Source organism: Otolemur garnettii, unplaced genomic scaffold, assembly GCF_000181295.1.
Source record: "Otolemur garnettii isolate 467f Iridium unplaced genomic scaffold, OtoGar3 scaffold00013, whole genome shotgun sequence".
NCBI classification, from domain to species: Eukaryota; Metazoa; Chordata; class Mammalia; order Primates; family Galagidae; genus Otolemur; species Otolemur garnettii.
In genome coordinates, this window is record NW_003852408.1 from 7,979,850 (window position 1) to 7,999,449 (window position 19,600).

The window sequence follows — 19,600 nt, forward strand, 5'->3', positions numbered from 1 at the left end:
AAAAACTGCAAAAAAAAAGAAAAAAAATTATTTATTGTGTATGCACATATATGATAAATATGAGGAGAAACATGGCCGTGTCTCCTGGGGGTATATTTCCATCTCCCCATAACCTGACCCCAGCTTAATTCCCTATTTGAAACTTATAGCTCAGAACCCAAATGGCTCTCTTGCGACTTTGCTGTGTGTTTGAAGTTTTTCATGAGAAAAACTTGATGAACATATCCAACTCTTCTTTCCTGCTTAATCTTTCTCGCTTCTTAAACATTGGGTAATGTAGTATGTATCAAATTCCAAAGAAACATTCCTCTAACTTGATAAGAAGATAAAGAGGGAGAAGGGGGTGGTGGCAGAGAGAGAGGACACTCAGCCGTCCTCCAGTAATAAGGGTGAATTCCTCGGAGGCAAAGAGGGGATCAATGGAAACGGGATTCTAATAGCTAGAGAGCATCTGATTTGTTTCCCTAAAGACTTTGGCATTTGCCAAAATATCTGATTCCAAAAGCCACCCCAGAGGTTAGCCAATCTTAGAGAGAGATGGCTGGAATGGAGTTTGGGATGTGAAGTGCGTCCTCCCTGCCAAGACCACGGCTCTTTTGTGTCTGAGATATCTATCTGCCTTTTCTCCCCGGCTTTTCCATGGGGTATGGGAGTGGGAGTGGGTGAGTGGGGGTGAGCACGGACGCACAGCGACCCCAGAGGAACACCCTATTTGAAGAGACACGTTCTATAAACATGTACTTCGTTTCTGGTGGACACCATTATATATAAATATTCAAAGCACACAAACCAGACAGGGCCAATGGTGGCCTCCCTTCAGTAAATGCCCTACTTGTTTGGAGTAAAAAATGGTTTAGATTAGCAGCCAGGCACTCTGACAAAGGTCCAGAGGGAGCTAGGGGACTTGCCAGCACCATTAGCATTTTTTTTCTTCTTTTTCCAGCAGCACTAAAATATGTTTGCTCAAAACAGAGAGAGACGAAGAACTACTGGCAGCCAGTACCTCTTAAAAGAAAAGAAAAAGAAGCATGTTTTCCTTCTCTGGCAAATATACCGATTTAAACGATGCTGCGTTGTGACAGCTTACTGGGCAATTAATGCCTAATTGAGCATTATGCTACACGCTTCTGAGAATGCAACTTGACCCAGGCTGGGCGACCACACCTTAGGGCAGAACCAGCCTTCCCCAAACTTCCTGCTGCACCTTTCACACCTCCTAGCCCAGAAACCAAAGAAAACATTTTTTTTTTCTTTGAATCTCTGAGAGTTACACTGAAAGAATTAGCTCGACAGAAAGAGCCCAACACCGAAAACTCTTTGGGGGATTGCATCCCTTCCTCATTTGTAAGCAAAATCCATTTTCCATGAGATATTTTTAGTGCAAGCATCCCCTGTTGTCCTATTCTCTTTCAGCATACCATTAGACCTTGAGGCCATTCCAGATGGGTCACGTGATTTCTAGGCAACTCTCTCTGGTTCCTTCCTAAGTGACTAGTCTCCCAGGAGTCAAAGAATACTAGACTTGTAACTACCAAAGACCGCACAGCCCTCTCTGAAGGCTTGGCTTCTTAGTGGGAGCATGTTAAAATGCTTTGGCAGCTGCTTTTTCCAAGAGGTCAGGCTGGCGGAGCTTGCGGACTGACCTCGGTATCAGGGATATTTTCAGCCCAGCAGCCTCCTATGTAAATACAAAAATGTATTAGGCTGCAGAACTGTATGTGTGGGAACAGAACAAGCATACCATTGAAAGGAAAGTGCAGTGAACGCTGGTGTGCTCACGCGGGTTGGGTTAGTCGTCCTGATTCAGTGTTCTCTGCATCTCAGATGAGCCGATTTCATTTCTGGAACTTAGGAGCTAGGAAAAAGTCAAAACCCAATCACATAGTGAGATGTCCAACAAAAATTCCTTCGGGATATGTTTACATTTTTTAAAAAGCAATCATTTCCACTCTCTGTATGATGCTCATTTGCCTCAGGAAAAATTGTCAATGTGAAGTCAAGTTTTCAGCTGGTTTAATTCGAGAAAAGAGAAATTTATCTGTGTGGCTGGGCAGGAAGGATACATTTATTCTGACCTCCGAAAGAGGGATCGAAGAGCATCGTTGTAATGAGCAGGAAACACGCTCTCAAAACGAATTGAGAAATACTCTCTGGGCAAACTGCTCTAATATTCCTGAGTGTGTTCAGTTTCCGTGGATCAGATCTTCCCCAGCTCTGCATCCAAGCTATTTGGCCTTGATCAGATGATCAGAGCTCAAGGAAGTGATTGGAGAGTGAGCTGGCTGCAGCTGCAGTGTGGGCTGCTTTCAGGGACAAGGAGCCACTGTTTGTCAAACATAGCATCAACACAGAAGTTATTTTGTGGGCTCCAGGATGCAGCGATGGGCTGCACTGCCAGCATTGTTCTGCTTCAAGCTTTTCGTTCTGTGGTCCAGAGGAGCTGTCCACACATTTGTAGAGGACGCCAAGAGGAACCATCCCACGAAATTGTGCCTCTGGAAAGTGACGATGAAATGAGTAGACCCCGAACCCTCATCATAATGGTATGGTATCCGTGGTTGAACTGTTATCACAGAGAGGTTGTGATTTAAAGGTTCTGGTGTTTAGCTTTGGATAAAGACATGTGCGACCTAATGTTTACCACTCTGCTATACTCTTGGAGGAAAATGTTCAGAACTATTTCTATCCTTCAAAACACAGATTTTCTTCCTCTTAAGTCTTTCCTGAAAATGTGCAGTTTACTGGTTTATTAGAAATTCTCTTCTGCCTAATGGTTTGTATGCTGTTATTAACTTGCATGCAGACAAAAAGACAAAGCATTTTGGAGTTTGATTGAATTAAACGGATTTTATTTCGTAACTGTAATTTGAGAAAAGAGCCCCAAACACGAACTTCTCTGTCACATGTACACAATCAAGTTGTACAGATGCTGGCAGTGACATCTCTAACGGCAAGGTACTCGGGGCTCTTATTTCTGACTCTGCAATGGAAATGCCTTTGCAGAGAACTTAACTTAAAATCAGAATAAAGTAACTTGAGGAATGTGTGGTGTTTTCATTAGAAAGCTGTTTCTTGCCATTTGTCAAATTACATTTTTATATGCACTTTAATTGTAATAGACAAGGTTGCTTCTTTTCTGGGTATCTGTTTGATCAGCAAGAATAGATTAGAGGATAGTGTTTTTCCTTACTTCAGGTTTAAGCTGAGATGTGCTTAGTCACTGAAATCCCTTGTTAGGGTATAGGTGATACACTAAAGTTTCCAAAGGTCTTAAAGTCTGGGTGGCTTCAGCACAATCGACATTTTTCTCTTAGATTCCAGTGTTCAGATATCAAGGATGTAGTAAATAATGAATGAAAAATACCTGTTACACTAAAAGTTTCTAAGTGAAAGTCACTTGGCTTGGGCTCTGCCTCTAAGTGACAGAATAGGACAGTGGCTCTGACATTTTGCACCAATTTCTTCAGCAAATCAATACTTGATTTTCAAAAAGCAGTATTGTCCTTGAACTGGTGGGCTCTGATGATCTCTAAGAGGAAACATTAACTAAGAGAAATTTCCGACTGTAAGTTTTCACAAAATAAATTTTAAAGAACTTGAGAAAGCTCAAGAGTCAGAGAACGTCCTTTTTCAAGGTTAACTCTGATTTATAACATGAACACATTCTATAGCTATATATACTACCCTGCCACATTAGTCATTAGAACAGGCATTTCTTTTCTAATTTTTATAGTTAGGATATATAATTTTGCAGCTAAAAATTTCCCTGCCCCCCCCCAAAAGTGTACTTCAAAATAACTAAGAAATTAAAAAGCTATTCACCTAATGAAATTTCTTATTTTTTCAAGAATCCTTTGGATTTATACAGTATTTTTATTGACATTAAATGGGGTGATAAAGAATTTACTGATGAAGAAAATAGAGGGTCAGGAACATTGACCTTCTTATCATCTCACAGCTACTCAATGCCAGCACCTCAAATCACCCTGAGACCAGTGTACTTTCCAGAAGTGTTCACACTTCAAAGGAAATAAAGATGAAACTGATCAACCTAATTTTTATAAGAAGTCTGAGGAAATCTTAGACTGCTTCATGTAAAATATGTTCACACAGAGTCAACTGTGAATTTTGAAAATTTCCTCTGGGGTCAAAGTTCATATATTCAGTAATTATTTATTGCAGGCCCACTGTGGGCCAGGCACACACCAGTTCCGAGTACCTGGACCCACCAAGGAACAAAACCTTCAAAGAGCCCTGCTCTAGGCTGCAGGTATAAGGCATTAATACATTTTGCAAGTCTTGTTGTCATGGAAATGCTGTATTAGAGTTGTGATGCATAGAGTACAAACTTAAGTCAATGAAAATAGTTCCTGTCTTACAAGATGATGGTTTGAAATTCTAGTGTGTTTCAGAATCATCCAGGAGTTACTCCTGCAGATTCTTGAGCTCCTGGCCCGAAATATGATATGAGAATGTGTGGAGTAGAGCACAGGAATCTGCACTCATCTGCTAAAGCAAACAGCCCCAGGGACTCTGATGAAGGAGTGCCTTGGATAGCACTATGAGAATTATGGCGCTGGAAGATGATAGTGTAAACTCCTCCCCTTCTCCTTCAACCTGTTCTTGTATTTGCTAATCATCTTCTCAATCTTGTTCTAAGCTTCTGAATAATTTTTTTTTTTTTACTCACCTTCCTATTGCCCATTAGTCACTAGATTTTGTATACTGATTTGTTTTGTAAAAGATCATAGACTCTGGAGCCTGAGAGTGTGGGTTGGAATCCTGACTTTCTCACTGAGCTGTGTGACCCTGGGCGTGCTGTTTATCATCTCTGTGTCTCTTTTCCCCATCTGTAGAATGGAGATCCTAATTCCATCAACCCAGAGCTCTTGTGTGGGTTCAATGAAGTAAAGTATATATATTAAGTGTTTAGATGTTTTAGCATTTTAGCAGCACATTCAATAGAGTCATCAGAAAAATTCTACCTGGAAACTGAAATTCAAGAAAAGACCTAAAGGAAGTGAGGGAGCGAGCAAGCCATGAGACTTTCATCTGGAAAATGTCTTAGACCATTGGCCATGGTACATGGTCCACTAATGAGAAGAGCCTGAGATGTCTGGGGAACAGCTAAGAGGCCAGGGTGGTCTGGGTGAGCTGAGGGAAGGGGAGTAGATGGTGAGAATAGGGAGGTAGTGGGGGACAGATCGTGCTCGGCTTCACAGCTATGGAGAGGACAGGGGTTTTGTCCAAGAGTAAGAAAGGAAGCTGCTGGAGGAGCAGGCACAGAGGTTAAGTGCAGAGAGTGACAGTACCTTCCATGAGGGGATATTGTGAGAATTCGATAAGTTAACACACAGCAAGAGCTTAGAACAGTGCCTGGTGAATAGCAAGTACCATATTAACTACAAGCTTCTTAATATAGAGGATCTAAGGATGTGGAGAATCACACGTCAGAGCAGGAAGACCGTTAACCAGGGAGCTACTGTGGGATCCCACTGAAAGACCTGGCTGCTGGTGGTTGAGGTTGCTAGAAGTGTCTGGATTCTGGATAGATTCAAAAGTATAGCCAATAGGGCTTACTTATGAATTGAACATAATGCATGATAAGAAGAAAGGAGTGGGGGTTGACTGTGCTTTTTTTATAGCCAGAAAGACAAAGATATCATCCAGATGGGGAAGATGGCAGGAGGAGAAAGTTTGGAGAGAGAATCTAAGCTCACTCTGTACAGATGTTGGGTTTGAAATGCTGGTTAGGTCTACACGTGGAGATAGATGTATAGGTAAAGGCCTGTCAAATGAGAAGTCACATATGTGAATCTAGAGTTTTAACAGACTACATAAGGAGGCGTAAAACCTGGCCCAATGTAAATACCAAAATGATTGATGAATGAATAAATGATCTCTCTCTTCTAATATCCTACAATACTTATGGTGTGTAAATCCATTTGAAACTTAATCATCCATTGCCTTCTAGCATAGCTTGACTGTTTAATTGAACTTTTAGATGTTTATTTACTTTACTATTCATATATATATATTTTATATATATATATGTGTGTGTGTATTATATATATATATTAATCTCAGTGGTAGAAGGGAAACTCCCACAGGTAGGAATTAAGTCTGCTTTCTCCTACAGTCGTGCCCTGCACAGTACTTTTTACATATTAGAAGCTGAACAGGTACCTGTTACATTATTTGATATTATTAAGCAGTTGACACCAAGATGAAAAACTCAGGTGCCCACTAAACTCTTAATTGAAATGTCCAGGAGTATGTTTAGGATGAAGAAAGCTGCCTAGATAAATGTAAGGGTTTGAGTGTCGATATTCTTCAGAAGGCTTTAGAACTAAAGAATTCATGTGGAAAGTTCTATCAAAGAGTCCTCATTCCTGCCGCCCAGGTTCTGAGTCTTCATGCAGAGATAAGCTTCAGGCTGACGTGAGTGGAGTCTAACTCTGTAGTCCAAGAGGACAGACTGCTGCACATCAGTGTTAACTGCTGCAGGCCCTGGCATTTGCAAGAGATGCAGACTCCCAACATCTGAGTCCATTACAATGGACGATTAAAATGCAGTCAAGTTTAACTGGGAAAAAAGTGAAGAAACTCCTTCCAGGTTCTTATTCTAGTGGGAGAATTAACAACTACCTTTGTATAAATGTTTTCTTACTTCTTTTACATCATATTTTGTTAAAGGTCTCAAATGCTATCTAAATTAATCTATGTAGATCTTCTATTTCTGGTTAATGGCTATCATTTCTTATGTCATTTATTCCAAAAGTTACTTCTTTTTAAAGTCTTTTTCTCCACCGCACCCCAACAAAAGAGTGCTTGTCTGGAGGTTAGAGGTGGCGCAACAGGAGAAAAAAGGCAAATCTTGGTCATGTTGAGGGTCTCACTCTGATTGTACGACCAGTTCCCTCACACCAGATTCTCAGGTCTCAACTCAACAGGGAAAAGTTATTTTAATTCACGAATGTTTGCAGATGTCTCTGAAATAGTAAAAACCATACATTTTAAATTGGGGCCTGCCAAAGATCTAGTGTATACAGCAAGCCAAATATGGCTTTGTCTTGAATTGTGGTCAACAACGGGAAATTAACAATAGCCCCAAATTGTGGTTAAGTCAGAGAAATGAACTCTCTTGGGGGAGTCACAGATGTTCACTTACTGAGAAACAGTATTTCAGAGTAAGGGATTGTAGTTACTGCCCTAAGGCTTGCATTACCCGTCATCCCTTAGTGCTCTAGAATTGGCGAAGTCCAGTTCTCTGATGAACTCTACAATGTGTGGGTCAAAATCCCCCTGCATCTCTATAGCCACCAAACTAAGAATTATTTTCACAGTTTAAAAGTTGTATAAAAAAAAAAAAGGAGGGAGATAGGTAAGAGAAAGATGCAGAGAGCATAGATATAGGCCATTAACCCTAAAATTCTGATCATTAATAGAAAATATTTACTGACCCTGTCCTGTGAATGATGTGGCTACAACCACAAAGGGAACTGTTTTGCTTTTCTTAATTTTAGAATATTATGGGAGTATGAATGTCTTTGTGGAGTTTGAGTCAAAGTTATAAGCGTAAAAGCACGGAGAATATTTTTCCTTGCAGACTAGTTTTGATCTGAATCCTGGTGCCACAGAAAATGGACAAATGAATTGAATGGCTTCTCTCTGGGTCTAAGATTTAATTGAATGTGATCGGAAGCTTAGGAATTAGCAACATAAATCTTCCAGGAAAAGGCTTACTAAACTCAAATTACATCCTGTATCATCTCATGCAGATAATCTTGTATCTTTTTAATTCTCAAAATTATACTAAATTTATAAAGGATAAGCAACAAAGAAAAAAACAAAATCAAAAAAGAAGTCTAAAATATAAAACCAACGCAGTGATAAAGCAGAACATCAGGTATTGTGTATGTCAAGGGGTAATAGAAATATACCCTCAATACAATGAGCCAACTCAACTATATACAGATATTGATACAGATAGGTATGTATGAAAAGATACGTAGGACATTCTACCTTTAGTAAATACAAGTGTTCTGGGTCAGGCCACAGTATGAAGATAAAAAAGGTTATATTACCAAGTAAAAACATATAGCATATGGCTAGAAAAAGTATGGATTCCTGGGCAGAATAGCCAGATCCCATCTCTACCAAAAAAAAAAAAATCAAAAATTAGGCAGCCACATTGGTGTACATCTCTAGTCCTAACAACATGGCAGACTAAGGCAGGGGGATGACTTAAGTTCAGGAGTTCAAGGTTACAGTGAGCTGTGATCTCACCACTGCACTCCAGCCTGGGCAACAGAGCAAGACCCTGTCTCAAAAGAGAGAGAGAGAGAGAGAGAGAGAGAGAGAAAAGGAAACATATGGACTTGAACATATAGAAACGTGTTATGCTTATTTTTGTTTGTTCTTTTTTGTTTTTTTGCTTTCTAGAAGAGTGGGTTTTAGGATTATCCCCAAACACCAGGCTTCAATATAATAATGCCTTGTGAAATTGAGGATAAAATGTATCTTTTGGCAAACCAAATATAAATTCAGTATTCCCGATGTGCTTCAACAAGTGTCTTCTGGATAGTTGTTTCATTCTCTCAGATTTCATTTTCATGGACCCACTTTACTTAGGGACTAAAGTTTAGAATTTTTTTCAAATTCGTTTCCCTAAATCTACTTTATTCTACTAGAATGTGTTTTGTTTCTTAATACCATGCCCAACAAATTCAATATGTGTGCAGGGAATCTCCATAGTTAGATTGTCTAAACAAAAGAAATTCAGTAGACAGCTAGAGACAGCATCTTGCATTTGACAAGCACCGAGGCCGCTAGCCTCTGCCCCACTCTCCTGCAGTTTATAGTTAGGAGGCAGAACTCAGGCAAATGTAAAATTACAATCATGATAAGTGCCTTGCTGGGAGGCATGTTCTACCTTCTCACTGCGTCCACTGAGCATCCGGCACCATCAAAGCCGTCAGGGAAGGCCTACCCTGGGGCAGTGGCAATGGAGTTGAGACCCAAGGAATGAATAGGCGCTAAGAAGAAAGAGAACCACACTTGGGACAAAAAACACGTGACGAAATGCCACGTGCCAGTCCTGATTTTTATTGTGTTGCCCATGTTAACAGTGAGAGTGTGCTGGTCTGAGTCCCTGGCAAAGCCCTTGCTGGCTGTGCAACCTCTGGGTCAATTATTCATAGTTCTATGCCTTGGCTCCCTGTGTGTGCAATGAGAATAATGACGATACATATTTGTATCAGTTTCCTGCTGCTGCTGTAACAAATGGCTACAAGCTTAATTTTAAACAACATGCATATTATTTTACAGTTCAAATAACACCCATTTATTATCTTACATTTCCGGAGGTTAGAAATCCAAAGTGGACCCCATGGACTAAATTGGCAGAACTGCATTTCTTTACCAAGGCTCCAGGGGAGAATTGGTTTTCTTGGCTTTCCAGCTTCTATAGGCCGTTCACATCCCTTGGTTTGTAGCCCTATTTCACTTTCAAAGCCAACAGTGTGGCATCTTCAAACGTTTTTCTGAATGTGATTCTTTTACCTCTCTCTCTCTTTCTCTCTTTTTTTAAATTTTTATATTTTTGAGACTGAGTTTCACTCTTTCACCATGGGTAGAGTGCTGTGGTATCATAGCTCACAGCAACCTCAAACTCCTGGGTTCAAGCGACCCTCTTGCCTCCCCCTCCTGAGTAGCTGGAACTCCATGAGTGTGCCACCATGCCCACCTAGGTTTTTTCTATTTTTAGTGGAGACAGGGTCTCACTCTTGCTTGGGCTAGTCTTGAACTCCTGAGATCAAGAAATCCACGTGCCTCCGCCTCCCAGAGTGCTAGGATTACAGGCGTGATACCGTCCTCCTTTGTAAGAACCCTGGGGATTGCAGTGGGCCCTTGGAGGGTTTGGGATAGTCTTCTTGTCTCCAGGTTAGCTGATTAGTAACATTAATTTCATCTAGAATCTTAATTCACCCTTGCCGTGTAAATAACATAGGCACCGTTTCTGGGGATTAGGCTATACACATTGTCAAAGGACGACTATTCTGCCCACCGCAGTATCTTGTAGGGTTATTTTAAGGTTTCAATAGGTAAATAGAAGTAAGCGACCTGTAATAGTGGCCGGCACTTGGTAACAATGCACTAAGTTTTAGCTATTGATATTATTATTGATTTTGTTGTCTTGTTGAAATTATGAAAATGTACAAATTTAATTTACCATAAACAGTTTAGGGAAAGGAATTGAACTGCTAAATAGAAACTTAGTTTATGCCTCATAGAATATTGGGGAAGTGGAAATTCAGGGGTTCTTATTGACACAAAAAGATTATTCGAAAAGTTCATTTGAGCTTCTTTTCTGTGTTATCCACTGATTTCCAATCTTCTGAAATTTAACTTTTAGTGTCTTCGTGTTTTCTTTTCATAGTCTATTAAAGGAATAACACATCTTTTCAGTTCTTCAAATTATGCCAGATTTAGAAAATATAAGCAACAAAGGAAAAATATACAAAATATTAAAGAAACATTTAAAATTTAAAACCACTGCAGCAATAAAGTAGAAAATCAGATGAGAGAGGGGGAATGTATTTTAAATTCAGTAGATACCATTGAAATTATTAATTTAGAGATGGAGAATTAATTGTATCTTACTTATCTCTATTTGACCTTTTAAAACTTACATAGCTTTAAAGTTATTTCAGTGTTTTCTGACGTGAGTAGATTTTCACAGGTTTGTAACCATGAAGAAACTTAAGAATTCAAAATTACGGAATATCAATTCCTCTAGAAATAGGTACTCAATAAAAGGTCTGACGTATGAACCAGGTAAGCCACATCTTATGGGCCATAAACATATAAAGTAGGAATCTGTGAGGTGGGAAGAAAATGGATTTGTTTTATAAATCATCAGCCCTCCTGACAGAGGTGTCTCTGTTTAATCCCTTTTTTTGCTTTCATACACTTTATGAGAGCTGATTGAGTAACCCACCGATTATCTTAAAATTCTGCTTTATAAGTTGGAGAAAGTAAAGATGGAAATAATGTCGAAAAAATAATAGCTCTTTAGTGAGCGCTCCCAGCGACTTAGCAGGCACTTTGCTAAGAACTTTGCATGGGTATCTTTTGTTACCACAACCACCACTGGGAGAAATTGCTAGGCTTATTCCCATGTCACTGAGGAAAAAAATTAAACCATACAGAGAAGCTTTGACCAACCGAAATATAATCTAAGTCACAGATGTGATTTTAAACTTTCTAGAAGCCATACTTTTAAAAGGTTAAGGAAAAGGTGTAATTAACTTTTAATAATATATTTTACCTAACCCTGTATGCATCCCAGCTATTATCATTTTGGCAATGTAATCAATATCAAAATGATTAAGATACAGTATTTCACATTCTTTTTTTAATACCACATCTGCAACATTCCATGGGCATCTATACTTACAACACATTTCAATTTGGACGCTAAGTTTTTTTATTAACATTTTATTTTATGGTTTCAGATTCATTGAGGGCACAAAGAATTAGGTTACACTGTTTACATTTGTTAGCTAAAGTCTCTCTTATAATTGTGTCCTACCCCCCAGAGGTGTGCGCTACAGCATAACCCTCCAGACCCCCTCCATAAGTTTTTAATCACAAATATCTGTTTGATATTTAGATTTTATAAAATTTGTACTTGAAAGAGTAAATTCACATACCTAAGTTTTTCCAAAACTTGTTAAATATTTTTCAAGAACTGGTTCTTAAAGTTAAATAAAAATGAACTGAAATAAAACAAACTTAAAAGCTTAGTTCCTTGGTCACACTAACCACATTTCAAATGTTTAATAACCACCTATGGCTAGTGGCTGCTGAATTGCACAGAGCAGGTACAGCAGTTAGTACATTTATCCAAAGTTACCCATCCAGTGTGGGTCTTGGCAAACCTCTACCTGCCAACCTCCCTGCAGCCCAGCCACACCCACCTCCTTCCCTGCACCCACCTCCCTTCCCTGCTGCAGAGCAGCCAAGCTGGCCCCCACCTCCCCTCCACCTACCTCCTCTCCAGCTGCCACACCCACTTCTCATTTCAATGGCTTCCCCTCCCCTCCTGTAACATGGCCACACCCATCTGTCCCACTCCACTCCCCTCTCCTCCTCCATGGACACCTGAGGGTGCCCCCTCTCCACTGTACCTTCCTGCCATCCCTGTCTCTGTTGACTCAGGCCCAGGATACCTTGCGGTGGCATTTATCTGTTCAAGAGCCATCCAGTATTGTAGGGTGTTTGGTGTTTTTCTTTGAAATACATAGTTGTCAATATAGATTACGTAAAGCCACAAAATGTTAAGAATTTGGGATTATATAAACCAATTATCTCTTTGAAAGGCAAAATCCAGGGCCCAAGCCACAAACTGATATATCTCAAAGTGATGAGAACCACACTCTTCTTACCTGCAGTCAATTCCCTTCTCTTAATCCAGAGGTAATGAGTCAGTTTCAAAGCCTGTGCCCAATCCTACTGAAACTATCCAGAGGCTAACTGCAAAATAATCCTGTCCACAGCATAGCACATCATTCTGGTTCTCATTTTCTTAGAGGAATAAATCCATTTAGAGATCAAAGCCAATCCCATCATTTTATTTTTAAAAAAGACTCTGGCTTCAAACTACTTTCTTGATTTTTTCTTTAAGGTTTAAACACAAAGATAGTGAGTGCAAGTTAATTTGTAAGGTAACCAATGAGAAAGCAGATCTGCAGAGGTGCAGATGCAAGTACGGGGGTGCCGTGGGTCCCGTGACAGATGCAACAAAGTGGGGGGAATCACCTTATCGGAATCTCATCAGATGGAAGCATTCATTTTCAGAACAGACATCTCTGTCAGTTTACAGAACTCTGAATTCCAAATGCCATTCTGTAACAGAAACAGAATGGTATAATGACATAACCTAAGTATGGCTATCAAGCTTGTTGTGCCACTGGAGAAATATAGGACTTTGGAATAGTTCCTTGAGTTCTCTGAACCTCAGTGTCCTGATTTACAGCCTGGTAGTGATTCCTCACAATGCAGTTGCTGACCTCAAGGGAAACTGAGGAAGAGCATACAGCTCTTTCCTCATTCAAGATCACATTTCCTTTTTATCCATAAAATAAACAAAAACCCCTGCCACCCACCCGCATCACAAAATTACAGTAAAGACTTCTATAAGCAAAAACATACTGTGTTCATTATTCCGGGTTAATTTTAAGGACACATTTTGGTACACATGGCTGTGCCTCAGTTTTCCACTGATAAGGAAACTAGAATATGAAGTAGGAGATTCAGCTAGTAAACCAATGTTATTCCAAAAAGGGACGCAGTGAAAAAGCCCAAGTGAATCAGACATGGCCCAACTGAAAGCTGTTGGAAGAATGCCACGGAGTGGACCAACAGGCAGAGACAAGGACCAAGGATGAAGAGAGAGTGGGCAAGGAAGGGACTCGCTGAGCAGGGCGAGAACTGAAGTGTGAAACCAAAGCGGCCTGTGGTTGTTACAGAGGACTTACTATGGTTTGCTTTAAAGCCACTCTGCTTTTGCACCACCCTAAAACAATGTGACATTTCAGTCTCTATCATTCCTCCACTCTGGGCTTTACTTCCTTAAGGATGTCTATTCTTTCACAGTGGCTACTGTATTTGGTCCCATTTTTATCCATGCTATTGAAGAAGAATGCTGATGGCTTTTGAGATAAAGATTGCATGCACCAATTTCTTTGGCATAGCTCTGAAAGTTGAGTGAAGCATGGAAAATCTGTGATTAAGGGATCCAGGGCAGTCTCGGCATCTTCTGGGGCTAAGACATCGGAGGCTTTTGTCAAAGACTGACAGGCAAAGGAACCAGTGAACAGTCCCGAAAGTGGGTTTGCAAAGAAGTGAGGACGCAAAGTGCAAATATGACTTTTTTTTGCACAGCTATAACAAAAAAGAAATTATAAATTCATCACAAAACAGTAAGGTCCTTTGGAAGTACCTAGCTTCACCTTCAGAAGCTTTTCCTGTCTGTTCTTAGGGAAAGGGCATTTTGCTACAGATGTGATTGGGGTCATTAAAGGCCTTCAAGACTTGAGATGACTTTGTCAAGGATGGAGAGACAAAGGAGAAAGGGGCCTGTGGAGTGATGTCATCGCTACTCAGTGAACTGTACCAGAGAAATCTGTTACTGCCATTTGACAGAGGATCATGGCTCTTTCACATTTTTCACACAATTGCACATTTTAAAATTTTCCTTGGCAAAACAAAGAGCCCAATCTCAAACTGAGACCACCAAGAAGTAGAGCTTTTTCCTGGGGTCCAGACAGCTTTTTCCTGGGGTTCAGAAAAGACGCTGTGCTTCTCTGCAGCCCTCACTGCCTGCATTGGGAAAGCCCTTCTGTGAGTTCCAGTGTCTGTTGGGCTGACGTTTGTGCGATAGTTCTATGCGCATGGATCTCTCTTTCTGTGGTTGCTTGTTTTGCAGCAATTAAAGAAACCTTCAAACCTTGTGTTGCTTTTAAATATTCAGTCCCGTTTACATCCATACATGCACCACAAATGTTGCCTTGTGCACATACCAAGTAGCTGTGGAGTGGGATAAAGACTTGACTATGATAGTACATTCATAAGCTGCTAAACAGAGTTTTAACAGAGTACGTTTGGAAAAAGTAATCTCCCACCCTCGTTAGCCAATTTTAGAGCCCTCAGAAGGTAAAGGCAGTGGAAGCAAAATTTTGGATTTAGAATTTAGAAATCCTAGGAGATACCATCTCGTGTAATCACTCACCGTGTGGTGGTAAATACCAGATTATCACCATTTTATAGAGAATTCCAAATACCAAATGCTCAATGCCAAGTGGATGAAAAGAAGCACGGTCCCATCATACTTGAGAAATCAGGAATGGGGGTTGGGGTGGGGGGTTCCAGATGAGAGCAGCTGGGTGGGGTTGAGCGCAGCGCTCACACCTGCCCTGAAAAACTCCTCCTGGCAGAGAAGTGCTCCCTCAACTCCAGCTCCCGCCTGGCCTGGGATTTTCTCCTGCTTAAATTCATATTCCCTGTGGTTTTATGAATCAAAAGCTTAAGCTGTTCTGAGCTCCCAGCGGTTATTTTCTGGCGCTCTTTTTTAAATACCACGTGGGAATTATTTCCGTCGGCACAAACACTGAGCGTATCATTTTCCCATTTTCCCGGGGCTTTCTCCTTAACATCTTCACACGCCCTTGATTTCCCAGCAAGGACTTCCCTTCACGTGCCTAATCACGGTTCTAATTTAGCGTTGTTTTGTTTTCCCAGTGGTTACCTCACTCCACATTCAGAAGTTTAGATTCAGATATCTGACTTCAAAATTCAGCTGGTGATTTCCATTTAGATGTTTTCCCAAAACACACCATAAATAGGCATTGAAGAACCACGGTTGCAGAAGTATAAAAAACCAAGACAGGATAAGGCCTCTCCATTTTCTTTTGCATATTTTTTTAAATTGTAAAGGGAGTATATGCTCTGTAAAAAAACAGAAATACTCTGTATTGGTGCAAGATAAAAAGTGAAAATATCTGAGGTCATTTTTCTTAATTCTCCTCCAGAGATTCCCACACTTTCCTCAGATCCCTGAAGGCCACCATTATTAATACCTACGAATGGGTAGGGTGTGTTTGCTTTTTCTTGCACAGAATAGATTTACGTAACACTTCACATGTGACTCACCAGGAAAAGGTCTTTTTAGTAACAAAATTAAGCATGATCAGTGTTGGGGTCCACATGGACACAGAGCCAGTTTGGGCCTTGATTTCCTCCTGTAATTGGCAGGGAGGCCTCTTGTTGTCACTGATGTGACATACTTTTTGTCATAGTCACCAAATAAAATGGAAACTTCAGGCTGATTGTGAAATGTTATTTTGGATATGACCTACCCAACGCCAACCCATCAGGACGCAAAAACTGAAATTTTTACTTATTGTGGAGTTCCTCAAGCCATATTAAGGCAAACTTCTTAGTAAGAAGTTTCTTAATCCTTAGTAAGACCAGAGGGAGGTGGAACTCTTCCTGTTTGATCCTGGTGCCCCATGCCCAATGGGTAGGATCATTTCATGGGAGCTCTTAGTTTTTTGAGCATCGACAGTATTTAGACCTATGGGTTTCCAAAGATGTGTGTAATTCTTGACTCTTTCATCACTGATGTGAGCCTCTACTTTATTTATTTAATTTGGGTTTTTTTTGAGACAGAGTTACACTATGTCACACTCTGTAGGGTGCTGTAGTGTCACAGCTCACAGCAACCTCAAACTCTTGGGCTTAAGTGATTCTCTTGCCTCAGCCTCCCAAGTAGCTGGGAGTACAGGCACCTGCCACAACACCCGGCTATTTTTTTGTTGTAGTTGTCATTGTTGTTTAGCTAGCCCGGGCTGGGCTTGAACCCACCAGCCTCAGTGCATATGGCAGGCACTGTAACCACTGTGTTACGGGCGCTGAGCCTGCCTCTACTTTTTGAAACCTGAATATCATGAGCGATAAACATGCATGACCTGGTGTCGAGTGGTTTATACATGTTTGTTAACAGCCTCAATACATGCAAAATATAATCAGTCATAAAGCCAACAAGTGCAAAGATCTCAGTCAAAGAAACTTACATAGACCATTACACTCTGTCACCCTTAGCATTTTTTCTGCATCTTAAAATGAGAATTTTTCTCTTCTCTGGGATGTTGCATGAAAACTATTCAGATTTAAGGACCATGTGATCAGTTATAAGATTCCCATGTCAGAGGTAACAGTCTTACTGACTTCCAGAAGGAGAAAGTAAAGACTGAAGAGTTCTAGGAATTAATGGTAAAGCACATATCTCCCCTTTGTTGCCCTGGGAATTACACTGTGGAATTTACAGTTGCATACAAGCAGAAAGTCAGTATTATGTAAAGCTCAACAGAACACATAGTATTTGGTGATGGTTATTTGTGTATTCAAAACAGCATGTGTTACAGCCTGCTAAGGCAGAGAAGCCAGGGTTCTAACAGGTATGGTTCTATCCCTACAGTGAGAGTAAGGCAGAGACAGAGGGCTGCAACTGGGGTCACCACTCAGCTACACTTTTCTAGTCCCATGTAATGTTGGGGTATTAAGAAAATGCAAGACCTCAGAAAGTCGTTCCAAACAATTTGAAGGGAAAGAGGGCTGAGAGTGGAATTGTATATCATCTACGTTATATATATATATAGGCAGAGCACTTTATAATGTTTGCCAAATATCTGAAGGCGTCTGAGAGTCTGTTGTGCCTACTTGCATTTGTATAGGGTAATGTTAATCAATTAGCTCAATTCTGCTATAGATAGTATTTACAGCAATGTGATTAATAATACATTCCAACTTCCAAATGTAGCATTTTGCTTGGCACTTAAACATATCTCTTCAGAAAGTATTTTTATATGAGACACATCATTGAATCATAATTTATTTCCCTGAAAGTAATCCTGTAAGGAGAAAAACAAAACGTTTTCCTTGATGCCTGCTAGCCCCTCCTACAAAAGTGGGGACAATTCAAGTTTCTTCTTTAAACATTCAAATAAATTCTCAGGAAACAGTATTTGAGGTTTTTGAGTTGAATATGTTAAATTATTATAATTTAAGCCATTAAATTATTATAATTGCACAGCACCTACTCTGTTCAAGTTCTGAAATCTAGCTCTCTAAAGGACAGAATGGCAATTAGGTGACTAGTTGTGTATCTAAGATGTCACAGTATTAAGGCAATGGGCCTGTTTTAGGTGCATATTTTCTAAGGCAGAAAAAAGGGTAATTTTCACAAGAGAAGCACAAAGAAAGTGCCCTCAGATTTCAGTAGAGGGATGAGGAAGACAAAAGTCCATCCAAGAAGGGTCAGATTATGGATTATAAACAGAATCATACCAAGAGATGAGGACAGAAAAGTTAAGTGCAGACGGTTTTGGGTCTGTGATTAACCTGGACATTGATCTCACCATAAACGGTACCAGGAATGCCTGAACTCACCATAATGGTCCCCAAGACCAATGGCTGCAGTCAGCGTCCTCTATGTTTCCTGCACGCCCAGTGCCTCTCCCTCTCAGACGCAACAAGAAATTTGGACGCTTTCAGGATTATCACTAAGCCTCTGTGAATTTTTCACAAAATGTGAAGTTAAAGTACTCCCCATGGAATAGCCTATTTATCCACATAAAAAGTTGAATGATTATGTTCTTTGACAAAGTGCATCATCAAATGCAGAATGTAACTGTTCTCTAAAATCAACCCTATTAATTACTAATATCTTTGAAAGTAATTAAAAAGCTGATCAATAAGAGCTCTTGCCTTGCCTCAAAAGAGTTTCTCTTATCTGATGTGGTGCTATTGACTTAAACCATCAAGGAGAAGCATTTTTGCTATGGACACACACACTAGAAATACCCGGGTAATACGTGGGCATCGCATTAACCTGCGTCTCTATCCTTAGCCATCCTGAATCATTCCCTCTCCTGATCTTGTATCTTTGAAATATGGGTTTGTGTAACAGAGATGTTCTCCCTGTCTGCAAACAGAATGGCTGAGGGAAAAGGAAAAGGAAAGAAGTGTGTATGGGCAGGGGGGTTTCTGCAACTTTGAGGGCATATTGCCAAAAAGAAAAATGTAAACTTTATGACATTCAAGATCAGTAATCATCTTTTCTTAGAAATATTTAAAGGCCAGTACTTAAAACTATTTGGAAAAATCATTATTTTATTTCTGGCCCATTCCTAAGGTTCATAAATTAGCCTTCAATAAGGAATTACTAATGAATAAGGTGGAATCCATTTCAAAGAGGTTTGTTATTTTAAGATCAAGCTATGTTAAAGATTTGTTTGCATTTAGAAAATGAACAACCCATTAAATTTTGACTGGCTATCAAATATATTTTATTATTATAGTGACTTATCATTGAAATCGTGGTTATAATTCACTGTAAATTCCAGGACCTGTTTTTATCTAAGCACAAACACTCATCTAAATTTTACCAGGGAAAACTCACACAAGAAGTTTCATCTGCAGTAAAACTCTATAGCATGTATTTTAGCTCCCTTTTCAAATGAAAGATTTTAAATAAACATTTCATAAAATATAATATACAGAAAATGGCTTTTTTATAAAAATACAAATTTCTAAAAAAATTGGAAAAGCACAGTGATTCTAGCCCGAGGAGTCTTTATGTCCCTGAGACTCATGGAGTTGGACCCCACACCTCCAAACATGCATCTCCAGTGCCTCCTCCTTCATGAACCTTCTCTGCCCTATTTTGCTCTGTTCTGCAATGAATGTGATTATGTAATCACCCCACTATTATTTACACATCAAGCCTTTCTTTCCAGACATTATCGAATAAATATTGTTTGTAAAGAAAGAGAGTCAGATACCTTCAGAGCCAAATCGTTCTTTTCCTACATGTAAGACCAATCTTATTAAATTTTATTCCAAGAGGTTTACATCTAAGCCTAGGCAATTGGTAGTGTTCACTGTTCATTATTTATAAAAGTAATTTGAGAAAAATGGGCTGGAAACTTCACTGGAGAATTTCAGAAATTCACCTTAACTTTGACTTTCCCCC

General features: G+C 39.8%; 1 protein-coding gene across 2 annotated transcripts in view; it reads left to right on the forward strand.

Moving 5' to 3' along the window:
* Positions 1-2,243: 2,243 nt before the first annotated feature.
* DOCK10 (dedicator of cytokinesis 10) overlaps positions 2,244-19,600 on the forward strand; it is a 194,932-nt gene continuing 177,575 nt past the window's right edge. The window contains exon 1 of one of the 2 annotated variants that reach the window (XM_023510352.1): positions 2,244-2,543. In XM_023510352.1, the coding sequence (XP_023366120.1) occupies positions 2,244-2,543 (300 nt within the window). The remainder of the gene's footprint in view (positions 2,544-19,600) is intronic. The other variant, XM_023510353.1, reaches the window with a different exon arrangement.